We start from the raw sequence: 17348 nt of genomic DNA on the forward strand, positions 1-17348 counted from the left end.
CAAATGTCAGCTGAACCATCAGAGCCCTGTGCGCAGTGCAAGAAGTGCCCCGTGGCTACTGAAGATGTGGACATAATAAATAATACTATTTGCCATCTATTGTTCACTGATTGTCACCACTTTTGCCTTCCCTAAGCACAGTTGGAGCTGTCTGTCCCTCGTCCAGCTCTGTGCTCCCATGTCTGTGTGTGAGTCAGCAGGGTGGCCATGGGCCACCCCAGCTCAGTGCCCTCCCAGTTTCATCCCCTGGTGCTGCTGGGGAGGGGGAACAGTAGGACTCGATCCTGAGGGGCCCAGCCCAGTTTTAGGTGGCATCTGAAGTCTTCAGGGAAGGAGAGATCACACCCAGTGTGGCTGTTGATGGTGTTCTTGGGAGGTTTGCCTCCTCTGCTGTCTGTCTCATCCTCAGTGGATGTTGTTGGGACACCAACCCAGGAGGTGCCCCTGGGGCTGGGAGCTGCCACCTCCCTGCCAGCCCCCTGCCAGGAGCAGCCACTTCCAGCCCCAGTGGTTGGTGCCAAGTGCTGCTTTGGATGCATTTGTTTGTTCTTACAATGCCATTTAGCAGCCAGGTAACCTGAGCAGTTGCCTATGGCAGCAGAGCAGGGAGGTGGAAAAACTGGCTCGAGGGACTCAGTCTGAAGGTGATGCCATGTGGCAATAATGCCACTGTGGTCTCTCGAGGCACCTCACCAGCTGGTGTCCCACACAGGCAGGCAACACAGGGAGGGCTCTGCCCCCTCTCACTCCCCATACTAACCCTCTGCCACCCCTCACCCATGTCACTGTGCTCTTCTCCTGCACAGGGCTGATCTTTTGTTGGAAGTTTTAAGTTTCCTCTTGACGTCTTGCTTCACCCCACTGAGGTCCCTCTCATTGGCAGCCTCTTGAATAGATTTCAGTACATCCCAGACTTGCTGTCAACTTTCAAACTTCGTGAGATTGCACTCCTTACCTCCTCCAGGTCACGGATAAGGATGCTAAATAGGGCAGGTCATGGGATAACAACTTGGTAGTTATAACAATTCCTGGCCTTCAGGCAGAGTTGGGTTGGAACCCAATGGCTACAGCCCTCTGAGCCCAACCATCCAACCCATTTTTTTACCCATCTGGTTGTCCTGGCTTGGAGACAAAGGCACTGGATATCAGGGGTGACACGGAGCTGCCTTGGCACCATCCCACTCTGAGCCTTGGACAGGGCTTCTGGGGCAGGTTCAGAGCAAACCCCAGGAAGCAGCTCATCACAGAAAGGCTAACTAAACTGCAAAACTTTGTGCAGTAGGCTGCAGGACCAATTCACAGAGATCCCTCCAGCTTGAGAGGGTTGTTGCTTCTGAGGCTGTGTACCCCAGGGGTATCCCCTTTAGAGGGATGCAGTCACTGGCCTGACCCGAGACAGATGATTTTAGGGTCTCAATACCAACCCTGGGTAGTGAGGGCAGCTCCCAGGCGCTGTGAATCAGCAGGGATCAGACCCAGCAGGCTGGCAGCAGGCAGGACAGTTGCTTCTCTGCAGGAGTTGTCTCCTACCTCCAGTCTGGTTGGCAGAGACAGTCCCATTTCAGCATCGTTTAAAATCTTGGCACGCTCCCATTGCTTCCCTGCCTTGGTACAGGCTGCTGACTGAAAGCCTCGGGGTAGTGGTGGAGGGAGGATAAATACTCCCTGTCTAATTGCCTTCCCCCTACGTCTGAGTCTGTGGTGCAGCGTGTAGACGGGTATCCACTCCCCTCCCTTCTCTTAGTGCCTGTTATCTCCTGGGGCCATGCTGCGTAATTTAGCAAAATATTCTAACACAGTAATTAACGTCTGAACTTCAAGAGGGCACTGCCTTTTCACTGTCTCCTTCAGAGGAAGAAAAAGGAAAACCTTCCCGGCTGCAGTCGGATGAGCGAGGAGGGTGGTGCTCTTTGGAAAAGAAAATTGTATCTTTTAACGTGGGTTGTGTTTTGTTAATCACTCTCACTTTTTAAAAAGCATCAGCCTTTTGAGTTTGAAAAAAGGGTCTTTGACAGTATAATGAGATGCTAGGATTTTTAATATTACTCTCCGAGTCAGAGAGTGAAACAGAATTTTTGCTTTATCAAATGAGCAAAGGCACCTAGGGGCTTAGATCTTGACCCCACACCACACTTCACTCAGGAAGCTCCATGAGGCCAGATCTGAACAGAGAAAATATGTCTTTTATGAAGAAGGGGACTTATATACTCACAGAAGTCCCCTTCTGGGGATGTATGTTCTGCAAAAAATCAAAGATTTGGTCTCCAGTCCACTGGGACTGGGACAAACTGGGAAGTGTTTTGTGTGGGGAAAGGATAAAGGAGGAATGAGGAATGTGGGCATGGGAGGGAAGGGATTTCAGAGGAGTGAAAAAGGGGTACTGGAGCTCAGGGACACTAGGAGGAAGGAGAAATGAGGGGAACAAGTGGGGAACTGTCTTGGGAGTCCAGGAGATGTGGGTTGAAGACATGGAAGGTCTGGGAGGAAGGTGTGGGATTTCGAGCAAGTGGGGCATGTTGATGTAAAGAGGATATGGACTTCCAGAGCCATGACAGGAGGCAGAGTGCAGGAGTAGAGTCTGCAAAGAGGAAGGGTGGATGCCTGTCTGTAGGACCACGCAGGGCAGGGGTGGATGTCCCTGTAACCTCTGTGCCTGCCATACATTAAAAAATAATTAACCATGCAAAAAGCTCCCATGCCCCCAGACCCCCATAGCTGTGCTGGCAAAAACACTCCTATGAATGCAGCTTGTTTGGGAAACAACAGATTTCCTTTAGTCCTGGTCATTTTGATCCAAGGGCATAGTTAAGGTGGGGGAGGTCAGGTGTTGTTTGGGAGCAGATGAGGACGGGCCAAACCAGGGAGAGCTGCCCAGTGCCTGTAAGCCCATCTGCCCTGTTCAGTGTTGTATGTGCAGGAGCATATTCTTGGAAAGCCCCAGGACTCATTTAGTCCCAGCACCAAAACCTTGGTCTTGTATCTTAAATAGAGGAGGGAAAAATGCCACCCTCGTTTCTCTGGGACCCGTGGAGAAGTCAGAGGAAGCAATTTGTGCAGATAAAGAAGTGAAGTCAGATACCATCTCACAGGATGGTCCCTCCTCCTCGCGTGGCTTTGTTTTTCTCCCTCGCCCTCCGTACCAGGCATTGTTAGTTCCCAAAAACCCTTTCAATGGGATGTAAACACAACTATTTGCGTCTGCCGCCGCCGCTGCGCGCTCGCTGCCTCTGCAGAGCCAGGAAAGCGCAGAGCCTCCGGCCAGCCAGGGTGGAGCCCGCTGCAATCAAGCACCATGGTCTCACCACTGTTTCTTTCCATGTTTTGTGTTTCCCCGGGACCCTTGGGATGAGATCACATCCTCCTCTCCCAGGGTTATTATGTCTTCGGACGGGCAGGATGAAGCCGGTCGTCTGGGTGGCTTGAACTCCCTGTGCACCCAGACCGGGTGGCTCTGGTCCGTCTGTCCTGCTCACCTTCGGATCCTGGAGGTCCACCTCCAGCCAGGGGATGTGTAACCACCAGGCTACTGTTGGATTGCAGCGTCTGGGCTGATGAGTGACCAAATTTTCTTCATCATTGTCTCCAGTAATTGCCTCTTAATGGTTTCCATCTTCTCAGGAATTTCTTCTGCCTGTTCCAGATCCGGGGAGAGAGAGTGTCGTGTTTCATGGTTTCCCTTGCCTACAGTGGAAAGGAGTAGGAGGAGTTTCCCACGACTGGGTACAGGATTTTGTTCCTCTGGCCTTAATTCAATTTGCTGTTAAGTATCTCCGAGTTCCTCAGGAGCCTGACAAGGAGGATAACCAACATTTTGGTTTACTCAATGCAGTAAACAAACTAATCTCTTCTTACCATCCTCCCAGGGAGTCCTGGTTGTGTAATAGGAGGACAGAAATCTCCTGAGCTGAGGGGAGCACATCAATGCAAAAGGAGTTGGTGCCACCAAAACTCATTTAGGTTGTCCAAAGTGTGTTAGAGAAAGTGTCTGCTATGGACATGGCTCTGATGCAGCCATGCTGGGACAAGCAGTTCAGCACAGAGCTCCTTGCCCCCTGTGCCACTTCATCTGGGCAGCTGCTTGTGGGATCAGCAGTGGCCTGTGCTGGTGAACTCTTCCTAATGAAGCAGCAGGAGCTGCTGTCAGACATTCTCACCCAGGCTGAGACCACAACATCCCATCAGGAAACTGGGAGGAGGGTTCCCTCCATGAGACACACGGTCTGGTGGCACCTTGTGCATCTTCTGTTCCTTTGAAGACTTCCCAGATCCTCAGAGAGGTGTGAGCAGAAGGGAATGGAGAGAAGCACCATTGCTAGTGGAAGCAGCTGGACACAGACTGCCTCTCACAGCTCAGCTGTGTTTTTAAATTCCAACAAATCACATTTTGGAGCATGGCAGAGCCTGTGCCTTGTGCAGAGATCAGCACAGGCAGCTCCATAAGGGAAAGGTTTCCCCCAAAACTTTGTGTTTGGGCAACATCAGCATCAAATGGGTAAGCAGAAGAGATTTCACCTATGCCTGTGAGCTTCTAGAAGTCTGTTTCCATGGGCTCACTTGTTTCTCCCCTAGAGCAAGTCAGTCTCATCTGACTTCCCTCACTTCCAGAGTATACTCAGTACCCCTTTAGAGGGGCTGGTACTGGCACAGCTTGTTGGTAGGCACAGGATGACTCAGCTGACCTTCCAATGTCCTGGGTCAAGGAACTGATGGTAGCAAATTGTAGAAATCCTGAAACTGGCCCTGTGGTGTGGAGCATTTTGCAATCACTCATCCCCACAACCTTGTTTGTACTTTGCACGTTCCCAAGTCTTGGCTGTTTCCGCCATCCTGTGAAGAGGAGAAGTGGAGCTGTACCCTTGCCTGTGTCTCAGAGAAGTGTGTGACTCTCCCCATGCAGGGCCATGCAGTCCCATGGATCTTGTCTAAGACATCTTCCTTAAAGACTTGTGACAGTAGGTCAATAAGGGGCTGCTGGAAAGGCAGAAAATTGCTATTGATGTCTGTCTGCAGAGGGACCGTGAAGCAGAATTGGCCTGGGCTCCCAGGAGGACCCACCTAGCAGACTGTGGGGATTCCAGGAGGTTTTGGGAGCTGGAGTTCCCCAGCTGTGGTCCATTAGAGCACTAAGACTGCCTGCAGAGCTGTGTTAGCACCTAAACTGCACTGTCAGATACAAGGGTTGGTCACAGAACCACAGAATGCTTTGGCGGGGAAAGAACATTTAAAGCTCATCCCATTCTACCCACTGCCATGGGCAGGGACACCTTCCACTATCCCAGCTTGCTTCAAGCCCTGGGATAGTGGGCTCCAAGTCCAACCTGTCCTGGGACACTGCCAGGGATCCAGAGGCAGCCACAGCTTCTCTGGGAAACCCATGCCAGGGTCTCACTACTCTCATTGTAAACAGGTCCTTCATCTATTTAGTGTGAATCTCCCCTTTTTTAGATGAAAACTATCACCCCTTATCCTGTTGCTACAGTCAACTTAGTCCTAAAAAAAAGTTTTAAGACTAAAAACTTAGTCCTTATCTTTCTTATAAGCTCCCTTCATAAGGGGGTGTCCATGATGATCCTGACCACAGAGCTGGAGCAGATCCATCTGTGAGAGGACCAAGTCCATCATGGCTCTTCCCAAGACACTTTCTGCTTAAAAGCAGGACTGGGAAGCACCATCTCTCCCACACTTCCAGTACAGTATGTCCCCTCTGCTTAAGCTCCAAGTGGCACAAATCTCCCTGAAGGAAATGTGTCTCCCTTTTCCCCCTGGCCTTGCTCCACACCAGCGAGCCGATTGCTGCACCTGGGCCATGCGTCTGCAGCACGCTGGTTCCCCTGAGGTCATGCTCCACAGTCCCTGGGAGGGGAGAATACTGGGAGGCACCTCCTGGTGACCCAGGTGTGTGTGAAAAGCATACCTGTGGGCAGCCTCAGCCCCGAGGCTGCCGGGGTGTCCGTGCCTGTTGCCACTGGACCCGTGAACCCGAGATGCCTGTCGGGGAGAGCGGCGCGTGGGCTGCGGTCAGCCCGGCTTTCCCTGGGTCTCATCCCAGCCTCTCCCAGCGGCTCTGCGTGGATATTTTCCAGGTTTCTTGTGCTTTCACGCTGGAGTCATCACCAAAGCGTCATGAAACGCTGCATGCTAAGGGGTAGTTAGTGGCCAGCATTGCTTATGTGTAGTTTTGCAAGCAATATCGTACACAGTAATTAGCACTGTGCCTTGCAGGAGAAGTATCATTGCATCTGGAAAGGGTAATGCGTGTGTTGGGCTGCTCCCACCCCATCTCCTGGGGAGAGTTGCTGAAGAACACAATTAAACCTGCGTGGTTTAGTGATAAGGGGTGGTGGGACGGGTTCTCCTGTCCTCCTCATGGTGTGGGCACCCCTGAAAACACCAAGTAAGCACTTCAGCTTCTCAGCAGGCCAGGTGATCTCAGAAAGCAGATAATAAAACTCAAATATTTGGGCTGAGTCCCATTGTGTTCGCTTTTTGGTTTGCTCCTGGTGGCCTGCACCCCATACACATGCATCTCCTGCTGTTCAGGAGGACCAAGCTGGCTCTCTCTGTGATGAGGCATAGCTGCAGTTTTAGGGCTCCTTTGGTCCTTCAGCCATGGCTGCGTGTCCACCTCATGTGGTTTGTGATGCTTACCTCTGCAGAGATGTGAAGAGAAGGCTCTGGGGGCATGGAGGCCGGGGGAGATGGGTCCCAATAGCACGCCAAGGATGCCAATTGAGCTCAAGAGCCACCTTGCAAGGCACTGCTACTCACCACAACACGCAGCACTTCCAGGAGCAGACCCCAAAACTTAGTTTGGGTTCCTTATGCAAATGTCTAGCACCCAGAGCCCACCTGGGCACACTGGCTCTGCAGAGGACCTTGTCCAGAGCTCATCTCTCTGAGTGACACAGAAATTTGAATGAGAAGGCGCCTGATACCTCACACCAGTCTGCAAAGCAGCAAGTCCAGCACCAGAAACAAAAGTGAGAAGCCTTTCGCAACTGAGGCTGGGTATTATATGACTGGCCGGGCAGATTCTGGCATGCAGCCTCCTCTCTTAGGAAATCAGGCAGACTCTTTGTCTGCTCTCCAGCAGGAACTGCTGCTTTCATTGCCCAGCTTCGCCCGATACAGGGGAAACCGGCTGGAGAGCAAAGGGAAGTTTTTCTCGCAGACAGCCCCAGCCTCCAGGGGATGATTACAGGTTAAACTGAGGAGCTCGTGAGTCCCAGCTCACCTGCCCTCTTGTCTGCCTCATGCTCCTCTTTCAGATCACTCGTCCACGTCCACCAGCTGGTTTGAACCCTGTGGGAACCTGGTGGAGAGGGATGGGATGGTGCCCACAGTGGGATTTGGGCAGAGGCACGCAGCAGGGAGGAGCGGCTATAAATAGTTAAATAAATAATAATTCCAATGTGGGAGTGCTAATTTAATGGGTATAGAGTGTTTACCTTAAAATATTTTAAGTAAATATGAATTAGATTGCAAACAGTGAATGCAATTGGCTGGGTGGTCACACGAGTGCTGGGACTTTAGGGCTGTGATTTCCATGCAGCTCTCAAAACATTTTCACTTTTTTTTTTTTTTTTTTTTTTTGCAGCCCTGGTCAGGTCTGACTCAGGGGTGACAGAGCTTTGGGAAACACTGTGCTCTGGCTGAAGGAACCTCCCCAGTGCTTTGAGTACCTGGTGCTCACATGGGGCACCATCAGTGGGGATGAAACACCCTTTGAGAAATACAAGCAAGTTGTCATTGATGGGTGAGGACATCCATGGTGGGACCCCAGGCAGCACAGTCCTTGCAGTCAGCAAGGTTCAGTGCCCACGCCAGGCTCCCTGATCTCCTCCTGCTCTGTCATGCAGGGCTCAGAGGCAGATAGTGCCTACACCCCAGCATGCTACAAACATGGTCAGCAACACACAGAGAAACAATGGATCGTTCTGATCCTCCAGGCTTCAGTCCATTGCACTGATGCAAGTGGCTTGCAGGCATCTGTGGCCATGGATTTGGACTCTGGTTCTCCAGAGCAGCAGCAGATCTCACTGCTGGGCTGTCCCTCGTGCACAGGGATGTGCCTGGGCTTGGTGGGCAGGCTGTGGGCCTCCCCAGCCTACCTGTCTCAGGCAGAGGCTCACCTGTAGTGCCTCAGACTGGTGTCCCTTGGCAGCCTGCTGGAGCAGTGGAGCATGTGGTACTTGGGTGGGCAAGGTGGGGCACATGGTGCCTCTGGAGCAATGGAGCTGGGTGGATCCTGGGTGGATGAGGTGCTGTGCATGGTATCTGGATGGACAAAGTGGAGCACATGGTGCCTCTGGAGCAATGGAGCTGGTGGATCCTGGGTGGATGAGGTGCAGTGCATGGTACCTGGATGGGCAAAGTGGAGCACATGGTGCCTCTGGAGCAATGGAGCTGGTGGATCCTGGGTGGGTGAGGTGCTGTGCATGGTACCTGGATGGGCAAAGTGGAGCACATGGTGCCTCTGGAGCAATGGAGCTGGTGGGTCCTGGGTGGATGAGGTGCAGTGCATGGTATGGATGGGCAAAGTGGAGCACATGGTGCCTCCATGGACAAGGTGGAGCACATGGCACCCTGATGGACACACTGGAGCACACCCATTCTCCTCATTCAACCAAGTCACATCAGATGAAGATCAGGTGTCCATGAGGGCAGTGTGAAGTTGGAGGGTGCCTGCCCAGGGCTGGGGGTAGGATGTGTTCTTTGTTTCATCATAGGAAGGTGAGACTGTTCCTCATTAGCCAAGTACCTGAGCACTTGACAGGGACATGTTCATCCTCACAAACACCTTTTGAGGTAGGGAAGCATGTCCCTGCCTGTGTGTGGGAGCTGGGGCTAGTGAAGCTGCAGCCTTCCTATGATCACATACCCTGAGCAGGGAGCAGGATCACTGAGGAGACCATGGCAGAGGAAAGGTTGGAGTCAATCGTAACTCTACTTTCAAGCTTTAGTTGTTGTGTTATGTTCTTCACTGAAGAATACCAAAAATAAGAAAGGTGTTGTTAAAAGGTATTGTCTGTTACTTTATTTGCAGCCCTGCTTCATGCCATGCTCATGAGCTAAATACCCCAGGAGGGAATATCTGGACTACTGCCTGTTTATATTTTTCCCTAACTGATATTTTTTTTCATTGTTGGTGTTGGGTTTAAAATAATCTCATGTTTTCTTGTGAGGAATCTGAACTGTTTGCGAGAACTTATCTCAGAGCACGTCTTGGGCTTAACTAACATTTTCCAAACAACTTAGCAGAAAGATAAACTGGGGGGTGGGGGGGTGGGGTAGAAAAAAAAACCTGTTGGATGATTTGAGAAACCCTGGCTGAAGCTTTGGCTAAGGAGAGGGACAGAGATGCTGTGAACACCATCCTCAAAGCAAACAATCTTCTTTCTGCTGAAAACCGAAGACAAAACTCTGAGATAGTGGTTGTTTCTTGTGTTACATCTTCTTTCCCCTATCATTGGTTTTCCAGCCAATGTGGAGCTGGTAAACAGACATTTATTTGTAGAGGGAAAGAAGCGTGGAAAAATAAGAATGGGACAGAGAGATCTTAAGGCTCAGAGTCACAATTCTGATTTTAACTAATCGATATGACTTCAGTGTAACATTTAGTTACACTGAGTGATTTTTATATGGGCAGTTTTAATCAGTTCAACTGCTTTTAAAAAGTCTGCTTCTCTCTAATGAATGTCAGATGATAGTGAAGCCAGTTTTCCCATCTTTTCTCCTTTTGCTCAGGGGTTACGGCACACAGGGATTAGCTCAGGGCCATCAGGGCTTGTTCATTCCAAAGTGATGGGATGGAAGTGGCTATAGCTTTGAGTTTTCCTGGTGCCTTTAACTGTCATAAAGACAAGAACAAAGGAAAGTCCATACTTTTGGTCCTGTTTTGAGGGTCCTTGCTCGTGGTTTCAGTGTTTGTGGGGTGAGACATGCTGAGTTCCTACACTTTGCCATTGTCAGGTGGAGCTGTTGATGCTTGCTGCACACCCTGAGTCTGAACCAAGAGAGATGAGCATCTTCCTGCACCATGCTGTGCCATGCCCGACAACATTTTGGGTCTTTCCTGAAAGCTGCTCCTGCCTGCAAGCTTGTGTTTGTAACTCAGAGTTCATGGAGAGCAGAGCAGGGTTGGATTTGGGCACCTGTAACTCCGTAGTTTCATCGGCACCCCTGCCCTTGCAGCACTGTGTAACCAGCCTAGAAGGAGCCATATTAATTACAGTGAATTGGATGTAGCTCAGGCACTTTTGTGGCTGTCAGAAGTGTCCCCATGGGGATGGAGAGGTTCAGGGGTGGGTGGCAGAGCCCTACCTTTCCAAACAGCCACTCCTAGGTTTGTGCTACTCCAGTGTTGTTGACTGATGGCTGCATTTATTCCCTGTGTGAAATGAGTGTTTTCTCACTGCCTGCCATGGGATCAAAAAAGCAATGTAACCTAAATAAAATCTATTATGAAAGTTGTTCATCTAAGTTTTACCCCATGTTTTGTCACTGTTTACTTTAAATCTTTTAAATCGATCTGTTTTCTTCTCTCCTTCTGATTTTGTGTCCTTTCTCCTGGAAGTGTCAAAAGCCAAGCTAGACAAAGACATAGAAGGAAAGTCATAAGGGAGGAGGAGGAGGAGGAAGAAGAAGAAGATCATACATTTCTCACTGTCTCTTCTGTCTTTTGCAGTTGTTGCAATCTCAGGATGTGAAGGAGGATGCCGTGCTTTGCTGCTCCATGGAGGTAGGGAAGCACCTCTACATCTGCCCTGATCTCATTGCTTTACCCCTTCCATCCTTGCCCATGCATGTGTCATGCAGCTGTTGGATGTTTCCAGACCCAACAGCTGTGTGGCCTCTGTGCATTTTGGAATGATCAAATGGTTTGGATTGGAAGGGACCTTTGGAGGTCATTTAGTCCAACCCATCTGCAATGCCCGTGAACACTTTTCCACTGTCCCAGGCTGCTCCAAGCCCCATCCAGCCTGGCCTGGGACACTGCCAGGGATCCAGGGGCAGCCACAGCTGCTCTGGGCACCCTGGGCCAGGGCCTGCCCACCCTCCCAGCCAGCAATTCCTAATTGCCAAGAGCCCAAAATCTGTGCCTGCCCTCTGGCACTGGGAGCCATTGCCTGCCTGCTGTCCCTGCAGGCCTTGTCCCCAGTCCCTGTGCAGCTCTGCTGGAGCCCCTGGAGGCCCTGGCAGGGGCTCTGAGGTGTCCCTGGAGCCTTCTCTTGTGCAGCTGAGCAGCCTCAGCTGTGCCAGGCTGGCTCCAGAGCAGAGGGGCTCCAGCCCTGGCAGCAGCTCCGTGGCCTCCTTTGGCCTCACTCCAGCAGGTCAATGCCCTTCCTGTTCGGAGGAATCCAGAGTTGGATTCAGGTTGGGTCTCACAAGAACAGTTCAGGTAGAAAACCAGTGTGAGATGAGAGCCCTTGAGACTCTGTCACTGGGCTCCTGATGCATGTAAATGGATGCAGAAGTTTACCTGGAGTCCCGTCACAATATTGTATCATCCTGGTCCCTTCAGATCTCACCCTCCATTCAGTTTTTAACACAGAAACAGCTGTATTGGAGCAAAAGCTGCCCCATGACTCACTGTGCTCAGCAGCAGTTTTGCAGAGAAGGACGTGGCTGGACATGGCACTCAGTGCTCTGGTCTGGCTGATAAGTTGGTGATCAGTCACAAGTTGGACTCAATGACCTTGGGGGCCTCTTCCAACTTAACTGATTCTATGATTCTGTGAATTCTAGCAGAGTTCCTGTTGGTTACTTTTTTTTGGGAAGTGATGGGCCCATGGGGACAGATTCTTTTCTTGCAGAGAGCAGTTGAAGTTGCAGCCTGAATAGTTAAAATTCAGCAAAGCAGATGAGGAGGTGGGTTTGATTTTTAAGGTGAGGACTTTGGGGAGCTCTGCTTTAGGGAGCCTCCCACAGACTCATCACTGTCCACCCCAAACTTAGACCTCCTCTGTGGAACCACCTAGGGCTTGTGCTACCCAATGGAGGCTCTCCAAGGAGTAATTGTTTTAGAAGAAGCCTTTGGCTGTCTCCAGCAAAGCAGCACGACAGGTATAAATGCAGATCTCGGCAGGGCAGGATTTGTTATGCACACAGGCGCGTTCTGCTTATTCCAGATAATGACTGGGAGTCACTGGGAGCTCTGAATCAGCGAGTAAATGAAGGGCCAGGTAGAAGGCAGGAATACCACATCACAGCCTGCACTTTGTTTTGACAATAGCATGATTTTTAGGTGGGATTTTTTTTCTTTTTTTCAAAAGCAATCCGTCGCTGCTGCCTTTGAAGTCAGTGGGAGCTGAACCATTCACTCCTCCAGCAGCCTGGTGTGGATGCTTTTGAAAACCTCACCCTTCATGTTCAGCTCTTGGAGCCTGCTGCTGGGTGGTTTTGGTTTTCAAAAGCCATGACGCCTTTAACCTTGCCTGCACCAGGCAGGGCAGAATCGACGGGATGGGAGAGGTGTCTCTAAGAAGCCAGAGGGGGTGTTTTACCATCCTAGAGTGGTAGAATCCTAGCCTGTCTCAAGCTAGAAGGGACCCACAAGGATCAGTAATCCATGGTTGACCCCTTCTTCTCCCGACAGCTGCAGAGCACCGGCCGGCTGCTGGAGGAGCAGCTGCCCGAGATGATGACGGAGCTGCTGGCGATAGCACGCGACAAGATGCTGTGTCCCTCCGAGTCCATGCTGACCAGGTCCCTGCTGCTGGAGGTCATCGAGCTGCACGCCAACAACTGGAACCCCCTGACGCCCACCATCACGCAGTACTACAACAAGACCATCCAAAAACTGACAGCTTGAGGGGCAGGGCAAGGTGGGGTGGTAAGGGACGAGAAGAAGAAGAAGAAGAAGAAGAAGACATGCGCCTTGACGGGACCCGGCAAGAGCTTTTCTGATTTAAATCCCCCAGCAGACCAAACCCCAGCATGCTCGAGAATACGTTCGTGGGGTGGGGAGGGAGCAGCATGTTTCTTTTTCAGCCGCCTCGCCAAGTGCCACCCCTCCTCCCTGCCGTGGTTTTGTTTTAGGGGTTTCTTTTTCTGAACTCATTGCTCAAGCAGCAGCAGCGCATCCCGCCGGGTTATTGTTTGGCTTTCGAAAGAAGACAGAGAATTTGGAAAAGGAGGGAAAAAAAAAAAATAATCTAAGTGGGGGCTAGTATTGTTTTCACGCCGTCCTCCTGCCTTTCCCTGGCCAACTGGCAGGAGACAGCACGCAGCAGATGTCTCGGGAGGACAAAGCCAGGCACACACTACACCAGACGCTCATAATTGATGGCTTTTGTCAAGCGGGGCTTGCGTTAGGTCCCCCCCCTCCTTCTCTTGTTTTCGACTTTCTGTGTGTTCCCCCCACCTACCCGCCACCCCTTCAGAGGCAGATTGGAGAGCGGGACGACTTTCTTACTTGCACTGGGTTTTCTTTTCCTCGAGCGTTGGTAATTTCTTCTTATCTTAATGTATTGTTGGACGGACAGTGGTGAGCAGCTCGGGGACGGGGAGAGCAGCGCCTTCCCTCGAGCTGGGAAACGGTTTATGTGAAGATGCTGAAGCAGGAGGAGTGTTTTAAAGGAGTCCTAAAGCCACTGCAGAAGTTACATAGCCACTGTCATCTTACCAGTAACCTCCTCGGTGGATTGAGAAACGTTTCCTTTGAGCTGGGCGCTCTAAAAACAGGGGATTCTGTGGCTCTTGCTGTTCAAGTCGCCGTTATTCTTCAGCCACTATAATCATTTAACTTTTTTTTTGTAATAATTTTTTTTTTTTTTCATTGAAGGAGTGCTTTATTGTTATTACTGTCATGGTTGTAATTATACATTTAAATCCAGGCCTGTTATAGTTGGGCCTAATAATGTACAGGGCAAGGGAGAAATGAAGGTTTGATGTTTTTTGGAGGCTGGTAAAGAAAAGACAAGCAGCGTATAGCGAAAAAAAAAAAAAGGAAAAAAGAAGAGGGAAAAATAGAAAAAGCCAAAAATAGAAGTTTGAGCCTGGCTTCTAACTAGCTGAATATGCTATCCAGCGTTCCTAGGTGTGTGCAGTGTGCAGGAGCAGCTCTGTCCCATGCCATTGAGGATGGGGGACAGCTTCAGGGAGGCAGGGTGTGCTCGGGGATCCCCAGGGGGCTCCAGGATCCCCTCATGGCTCCTTGCTGGAGCATCCCAAGGGAGAGGACAGCTGTGGGGGACGGTGGGGAGGTGCCACCCAGAGGGTGAGAGGCTGGTCTGGGGCAACACCTGAATCATGAAGAAGACATGGTGGGCTCCTATTTGCTGATCTAGAAACACTTTGACTTAGGAAATCCCTCCAGGTGGTTTTTCTAGTGAAGCCTAGCGAGGGTGCAGGCCCATCCTGCATGCAAGAGCCAAGGCATGATGCCATCAGCTCATCCTGGCTTCTTCTCACTGTTCAATTTATTCCTTTTATGATAAGAGAATTTATGCCACAGAGATGGCACACACGGACCCGGACCAGGCAGGCTGGGCCTGAGCTCAGCAGCTCAAACCCATTTTTCCAAGCAAAACGTTGCATTTCTGGTGGCTTGTAGAGAAGAAAGATTTCACCCCGACCTCCTTGGATGTGCAGTATGTTCTTGGGTGCCTTATGAATGTGTTGGTCTGTCTGCGATGGGGAGGAAGCTTTTGCTGCAAAATTTAAAGGGCAGAAATTTCCAGCAGAAAATGCATTGCAGGGGGGTGAGCATCGTGATGCTGCAACTCAACATTACCTGAATTTTCGTCTGGTTGTCTGCTGATCCAGTTTTCATTTTGCACCTGGAGCAAGAGGAGCTGGAAAGAGGAGCTTCAGTTTTCTTGTCTGCCTAGAAAGCAGCAAAATGATTGCTGAGTTCACTAGAATTGCCTGGAAGAACTAACTTTTGCTTCAGGTATTCGAGCCCAGGAGCTTCGCACAGTGAGGGCGCCTTGCGTTGGGTCAGCTTCATTAGTAGCAACGTGGTTTGATAGTGTTAATGAGCAGATGAACTTCATTAGGACGGCAAAGCCCATCAGTATTACAAGGCTCAGGGCTGTGCCCATCGCTCTTTGTTTTTTCTGCTCCCTGAATTCTCAAGGAGTGGAGGAGAAGGGGATATAACACCCATCACAGTGCACTCAGGCAGAGTGTCAGTCTTCTGGGAGAAGGCCTGAAAAACAGTTTTGTCTTGTTGTTTGGTCTTTTTTTTTTCTTTTTTTTTTTTTTAAGAACAGCAAAGTCCTATAGCAGGGACAGCAACCTGGTAGGTTGGGGTGCCAGGGATCCTGCCAGCAGTGATCCAGACTGCCACTCTGGCCCCTGCAGCTTCTCACTTCCCACGGAATTTTTTCTTGGGATGTAGTGAAAGAAGAAAAAAGAAAATAAAAACACAGATAATTGGGGATTTTTTTTCTAAAAACTTGAATTTTTCACCCATCAGTGCATCAGGAGGCATTCAGAGTCAAAGTGTAAGCCACAGGGCAGTATTTCTCCTAAAGCATTTCCCTACCCCTACCTGCTGTGAGAGCTTATTCAATTTTCTCATTGTGGGGCAATCCTGAATCCCCCACTGACCAGGCTTGGCCCATGACTTTCCCTTCCAACACTGGAAATGAAGAACTTTCATGTGAAATCCGTCGTTTTTTAATGTCTTGCCATTTATCTCTGCTATTAGCATACCTTCGTCCAGCCATTAACTGCTTTGATACATCAGTCACTCTGTTGATGTACAAGAATCAGAATGTTGACCAAAAATGGGGGTGTCTCCCCAAAAAATACATGCTGCCATTGGTATCTTTCTGAAGTCCATCATCAGGAAGCTGGCACACACATGACATCATTCACCAGGGTATCGTGTTGGGAAAAGAGGTACCACGAGGACATTTGATGGGCAGGATGGGGAACAGCACTGGGGAATTTTTGGGGGTGAAAGCACCTGGGGATCCTGGAGTGTTTTCTTCTCTCTCTTTTATTTTTTTCTTTTTTTTTTTTTTTTTAATCTTTTGGCTTACTTTGCAAACGATCGCCAAAGAGCGTAATTCTCCAAAATGTATTTTTGGGTGCAAAGCCACCAGTTACATCTCCCTAAATCAGCCAGATTCCATCTTTGCTGCTCAATAAAAGTGTTTGTGTGGGGGTTTTACTGCGTTGTCCCCATACAACTACATCAGCAAAGGGGGAAAGCAAACCCCTCGGGCCAAATGTGTGTGGGGCCAAACCTCAGGGTGGTGTGGAGGCTGCAGCATCACCTCTGTGCCCATCTCCCTGGGATGCAGAGCAGGTTTGCTGACACCCTGCCAGGCTCCCCAGGTTATTATTCACCTCAGAATTCCTGGTAGAAATCTTTCCAAACTGACGAGGTTTGCTACGCAGAAAGTGACTTGCTTGGTTTCCCCATGAGGGATTCCACTGCTGTTCGGAGAAGTCTCGCGTATATGGAGGTGAAACAAAAATGGGGAGAAAAAAAAAAAAAAGGAAAAGTAAGTGATTTGCTTGGTTCCCCTCTTCCCCTGAAGGAGATTAATTAGTATCTATTCTTGGCATGATTGATGGCTTTGAAAGAAAACTTGTCAGAATAACTTATGATTTATTTTCATGCTTATTTTTATAACACCCCTCACTTGGAAATCTCTCAAAATCTTAAATATGATTTTTTTTTTTTTTAATTTCCCTGCTGGGTATTTTATGGCTTTACACTAATTTTGCTCTTCTTGGTGATAGCTATTAAGCAGTCCTGGTGATATTTTCAGTATTTTTTCAGAAGAAATTATACTAAGGGTTGCTAAGTCCACTGTCAATAGCCAAGGGAGCTGCGGTGTCCTGCAGAACAAGGAGTTAATGCTAGCAATTTTTTTTATGTATTTATTTGCATTTGAAAAAGCAACATTTTTAATTTAATCATATTTGTTAAACTAAGCGCTTTAAAAAATTTTTAAAAATCAAAAAAAAAAAAGGAAAAAGGTTTTGGGGAGAGTAAAGACTAGATATTCATACTTAGAGAAATCACAAACTCATCGTTTTCAGCATTTCAGAGACTGTTAAAACAAGGGAGCTCATAACTCTTTGTGGCAATTCAGTCTTTGTTTATAGAACATCCAGATCCACTGTATGCTATAAAATGCCTCATCTGAGTAATAAATGTTTAAAGCTTGACATTTCCCCATCTCTTTGTGGGTACGGGGTGTCGCTTCTCCTGCTCTGGGAGGGACCATCCTTTAGTTCAGGATGGAGAGAAAGGAATATGTGGGTGGTGGGAGCAGGATGTCCCTCATGGTGGGAGCACAGCTCAGGAGGGCTCTGTGTGGATGGCTCAGTGCTCCTGGCACTGCTCACGTCCTGCTGCTCCTCCGGTGAGGTTTGGTGCC

The 17348-nt window shown here is 49.6% G+C and overlaps 1 protein-coding gene across 4 annotated transcripts in view; it reads left to right on the forward strand.

Annotated features, from left to right (window-relative positions):
• Window positions 1-17136, forward strand: part of CTIF (cap binding complex dependent translation initiation factor) — a 148602-nt gene extending 131466 nt beyond the window's left edge. For all 4 annotated transcript variants that reach the window (XM_077171337.1, XM_077171336.1, XM_077171339.1 and 1 more), the window contains 2 exons: window positions 10688-10741; window positions 12599-17136. In XM_077171337.1, the coding sequence (XP_077027452.1) occupies window positions 10688-10741; window positions 12599-12814 (270 nt within the window). In that variant the 3' untranslated portion in view covers window positions 12815-17136. The remainder of the gene's footprint in view (window positions 1-10687; window positions 10742-12598) is intronic.
• Window positions 17137-17348: the final 212 nt, after the last annotated feature.

This window comes from Agelaius phoeniceus, chromosome Z, assembly GCF_051311805.1.
Source record: "Agelaius phoeniceus isolate bAgePho1 chromosome Z, bAgePho1.hap1, whole genome shotgun sequence".
NCBI lineage: Eukaryota > Metazoa > Chordata > Aves > Passeriformes > Icteridae > Agelaius > Agelaius phoeniceus.